At 62.8% G+C, this 4,985-nt stretch overlaps 1 protein-coding gene across 1 annotated transcript in view; it reads right to left on the reverse strand.

The window, feature by feature from the left end:
• The window catches only part of ZNF579 (zinc finger protein 579), a 21,210-nt gene that overhangs the window by 9,847 nt on the left and 6,378 nt on the right, over positions 1-4,985 (reverse strand). The window contains exons 4-7 of the mRNA XM_014588532.2: positions 4,768-4,973; positions 3,772-3,835; positions 2,848-3,088; positions 363-484 (exon numbers count right to left, since the gene is read on the reverse strand). Coding sequence (XP_014444018.1) covers positions 363-484; positions 2,848-3,088; positions 3,772-3,835; positions 4,768-4,973 — 633 coding nt within the window. The remainder of the gene's footprint in view (positions 1-362; positions 485-2,847; positions 3,089-3,771; positions 3,836-4,767; positions 4,974-4,985) is intronic.

Raw genomic sequence — 4,985 nt, forward strand, 5'->3', positions numbered from 1 at the left:
GGGGCGCCCGGGCCGCGCGGCACACCGCCGCTGTCTGGGCGGTAGCTCTCCTGCTTCGGCACCCAGCAATCCCATGGCGCCACCCCCGACCCGAGCACCCTCCGTGGCCCCACATCTCGCTCGGGAGGAAAGCCCCACGCCCACACGGAGAGGGACGGGCTCCCTGGCTTCCTCCTCCCCGCTCTCCTGCTCCTCCTGCTCCAGACAGCGCCCGCAGCTCTGCCTGGACCAGGAGCCTTTATCCTCGGCTCCCCCAGGTGTCCACGAGCGCCCCGCCGCCCCGCCCTGCTCTTGCGCCTTCGGGTCTCAGAGACGCCCATCCTGTCCACCCTAGCTGACCTCGGCCACGCTCTAGTCCTCACCCCGCTTCCGTTTGCAACCTGGGCCCATCGCAGAGACGAGGCTGGCGGGTTACCGCTGAGGCGCCTGGGCGCTCCGCGGCTCTGCGGGGCAGGAGGCTGGCGCAGGGGAGGGTGGGCGAATCCTGGCGGATGCGTGGAGAGGGTGGAGGGCCTGGACCGGAGCGCCGAGGGGCGCGGAGGGCGGTCAGGAGTGCAGACGCGGAGCCTGCGGCCGGCCTGCAGCTGGGCGCCGCGGGGTTGGAGGCTGACAGCCCGCGTCCCGCGCCCGCCTCGGTGAGCGCACGTGTGACAGCGGCCGCGCACAGCCCCGCGCCAGGCGCAGAGGGGCTCGGGCAACGGGGCGACTCCCTTCAGCTATGTCCGAGCAGCCCAGGCGGTGCAGGAGGTGAGGCGGGTGGCAGCCTCTGCCGCCTGGCCTCCTGAGGCCCCGGGTCACTACCCCTCGCCTCCGCCATCTCCGTGAAGACCCGGTGCCCTCCGGGAGTCCAAGCCAGACCCTGAGCGGACGGGACTTTCCCTGGGGGCGGTGCCTCGATCCTACATGATCCGTTCCCCAAGGAGCTCGGGTCTCGGGTCTCAGCGTGGAGATAGGGATCTGCATGCCTTAGGGCCGGGGAATTCGTTCCCAAGAGGGTGGAACTCTGTCAAGTCGGCCACCCCGTGGATCTCCAGCGAAATCCGTCTTCATGGAGCTTTATAGCCTGTCCCTGACCCCACAACGTGTCCTCCTCCTCCTCTGGACCTTTGTCATCCTGGAATGTGACAGAGACGAGAGGTGCTTCTGGGAACTACCACGGCCGGATGCCTCATGAGGGTCACCAGATTAAGAACTGGGCCTGGCTAGGGGCAGCCATAGTTTAACTCGCTGTGAGGAGTTCAACTTTTTCTGGGGCCAGAGGGTGGCGTAGTGGTTTGGGCACTGGACTCCCACACAGCTGCCCATGGTTTGAGTCCTGAACCTGGCAGCTTGAAACACACCAGGAGTGTGTGTCTGTATGCTCAGAATCCCAGGAGGGAGTGCAGCTCGGCCACCCCCGGGGGATTGATTTCTCGGTCCCCTCTCACAGTCTCTGTATCTCTCCAGGAAAAGCACATGCACTATGGCGAAAACCTTTAAAGAAAAAAAGAAAGAAAAATACTTTTGCATGTGATTCTCGACCAACGATGCAACACTGCAGCAACACTGCTGTTTAGTCTTGCCTGCTAGGAGCGTGCGCCTGGCTCCTCCGCAATCAGCCACGCGGGTCACCATGTGTCTGCTCTTCCTTCTTGCTGCTCTGAGGCATCACAGCCCCCAACACACCACGACGGACACTTCCGTCACCGCGTTCAGGCTGGGAACGGCCTGCGAGGGCAGGAGCGCCTCCACCAGGCCGCACTCCACACGTGTGCACACACCATCCATGAGCCTGCCTCCTAGCTCACCTCCAACCTGCCCACCAGCCCAGCCCCACCACCACTCGCTCCCGGGAGACGCAGTGAGCTGCCTCCACGCCGCACCTGCTGCTTCCTCCTCCACTCAGCTCCAAAGGAGCTTGGCAAAGTGCTGCAGGTCTCACACCCGGCTGCTCAGGGAGCACGGGCGAGCTCGGACCCCTGCTGCCTCCATGCTGCAGGCCTCACACCCGGCTGCTCAGGGACCCGGGGCGAGCTCGGACCCCTGCTGCCTCCATGCTGCAGGTCTCACACCCGGCTGCTCAGGGAGCACGGGCGAGCTCGGACCCCTGCTGCCTCCATCTCCCCATGCCTCTTTCTGCAGCCCAGTCTCATCCTTTGCCAACCAGGTACCCCTCCCCTGGTGTCTCGTCGCCCTTCGCTCAGACCCAATACCACCTCCTCAGAGAACACACCTGGGCCACCCCGCTTAAAGGTGGCCTGGCTGGCTCTGTCATGAGAGAGGATAAGAGAAAGTGGGAAGGGAGAGAGAGAAATGGGTAGTTTTGTTTGTTTGTTTTTCCTTCAAGTTTTTGTTACAGGGCATGTGTGCTCACCTGAGAAAGATAGAGATAGAGAGAGGGAAAGTGAGACCCCCCCAGGGGAGTGGCCACACTGCAATGCCTCCTCCTCCATCCTCCTCTCAGGGGAGAGGGAAAGTGAGAAATGCCCCCAGGGGAGTGGCCACACTGCAATGCCTCCTCCTCCATCCTCCTCTCAGGGGAGAGGGAAAGTGAGAAATGCCCCCAGGGGAGTGGCCACACTGCAATGCCTCCTCCTCCATCCTCCTCTCAGGGGAGAGGGAAAGTGAGAAATGCCCCCAGGGGAGTGGCCACACTGCAATGCCTCCTCCTCCATCCTCCTCTCAGGGGAGAGGGAAAGTGAGAAATGCCCCCAGGGGAGTGGCCACACTGCAATGCCTCCCCCCCCATCCTCCTCTCAGGGTTTTGGGTATGTATGCACATGTGCCCTGCGTGTTTTCAGGCCGCTGGGCCTGGGACTCAGACTGCAGTCGGCCATATGGAATCCAGGGCCTTGAACAGCTCGCCACCTGCTGGCTCCACAGACAGGTTTCGAAGGACCTCGCCGTGCCTGTGGTGCCTGGCCTCCGTTAGCTGGGAGTACACGTGAGTACAACAGCACTCCCCTGGCAGTGCCTGCTGGAGGTCCGACAGAGCCTCCCCGAGGCTAGCCTTCCACGCTGTGGCACTGCCCGTGTCACGGAAACCGGCCCTGACTCGCTCTAAGTTGATTTTATTCTCCAGGCTTTTGCCATCGGGTGTGTACACTCGCTGGAGACACAGAGAGGACACAGAGACACAGAGAGGGAATGTGAGGAATGACTCCCTGGGGGCATGGCCACACTGCATTCTCCTTCTGGGACTTTGGGCACACATGCACACACACCCACTGTGATTTTCAAGCCACAGAGTCCGGGACTCAAACCACAGCTGGCCATGTGGGAGACCAGCACCTTAACCACCACCCCACCTGCTGGCCCTGCCATCACTCTCCGAATATCTTTCCTCCTTGCCTTCCGAGTGTTCGTAACCGACTGCGATGCCCTTCATTTCTTCGGCTCTTCTTTCCCCATGCCCATCGCCCACGTGACAGACCATGAACTCCCTGAGGACCGGCCAGGGTTATCTGCCCCACACACTGTCAGGTTCCCGGGGGAGACAATGCCCGGGATGCCATCTAGCACCTGGGTGACCGCGTGCAGGGCTACTGTCCACTGGGAGCTATTCTAGGGCCTGCTGGAGGGCCTAAGGCACACCTTGCATTGCCAGGAGGCAGGCTCTAGGGGTAGGGCCTCTTCCTAGGCAGTTCTGTAAGGTGCCACTTTGGTCTCCAAGGGGCATGTCCTATGGAATTGCTGGCTTCTAAAGGGCGAGTATGCTTTTGAGGGGTTGAGTCCAACTTCCCGAGATGGAACTGGCTCCTAAGGGACAGGCTCTGTTTAGATGTGACTTACAGCATCTCTGATCTTCAGGGTTGTGGACCATCTGAGGGCTGGCCCTAAATCGGGGTCCCCACCCCTGGGGGCCAAGATCAGAAACTGAGACGGCATGACTGACAGGACAAGGTTTATTGGGGCTCTGGAGACACCGGGGAGTGGGGAGTGGGCAAGGTGGAGGCCAAGGGGACATCCCCTAGCCAAGCCCCCCTTTCCCTTGGGGGAGGACACAGACAGACAACCCGTCAGATGGAGACTGACAGGTGCCACAGTGAAGGGGAGGGAACCCCAATGCCTCCGCCCCCACCCAGGCGAACTGACAGGGCAGGGAATGCGGAGTTGGTCCAGGGCGGCTCTACGCGAGAGGGAGGAGCACCTGCATATTCTACGGCGCTGGGGCGGGGCCAGGCCAGCCCGCTGTGATGGACAGGGTGTGTGTATACGGGGTGCCCGCCTACCGGGCGGGGGATTCCGGACCAGCCTTCCCTAGTGTTTGGGTGGGTAAGATCGCTAGGCCGATCCGTTCTGCAGTGGGGAGACCTAAGTAGGGGTGTGGGGAGCTGAGGGTGGGGGGCAGCACAGGGCACAAAGTGGGGGAAGGCAGATTTCGTCTCTATCCTTCTTGTGGGGCAGCAGTGACTCTGGAGGGGACCCAGAGGACATTTTCCAGATCAGGGTGGTTGGGAAGGATGGCTCTCCGGGAGTGGGGCGTCTTCTCTGCTGGGTGCCCATCTCTTACCAGGACCCTCAAGGGAGTGGTTCCTGTGGAGCCCCATTTCCTGGGCACCAGCAGGCCTGGGGCCCCAGGAATGCACTGGCTCAGGAGTCTTCGTTTCTCTGCAGCCCCAGCTCAGCGGCCTAGGTGGGCTCCTGGGGCCCCCATCGCCACTCGGGGTCCCCGCATCTCAGGGCCTGTGTCTGGGTTTGGAGGTTCCCGGCCCAGGCCTCAGGCCAGTCCAGGGGTGGCGGGGCGCGCGGCCGGCTCAGTCCATGCCGCGGTGCAGCTTCAGGTGCCTGGAGAGGTTGCTGAGCGTGATGAAGCCCTTGCCGCAGACGCGGCACGGGAAGGGCCGCTCGGTCCCGTGCAGCAGCCGGTGGCGCTTGAGGTAGCACTCGTGGCGGAAGAACTTGCCGCACTCGAGGCACGGGAACGGCTTCTCCCCGGTGTGCACCAGCACGTGCCGCTCCAGGTCCCGTGGCGAGCGGAACAGCTTCTCGCACTCGGAGCAGCC

This window comes from Tupaia chinensis, unplaced genomic scaffold (assembly GCF_000334495.1).
Source record: "Tupaia chinensis unplaced genomic scaffold, TupChi_1.0 Scaffold000286_1, whole genome shotgun sequence".
In the NCBI taxonomy this organism is placed as follows: Eukaryota; Metazoa; Chordata; class Mammalia; order Scandentia; family Tupaiidae; genus Tupaia; species Tupaia belangeri.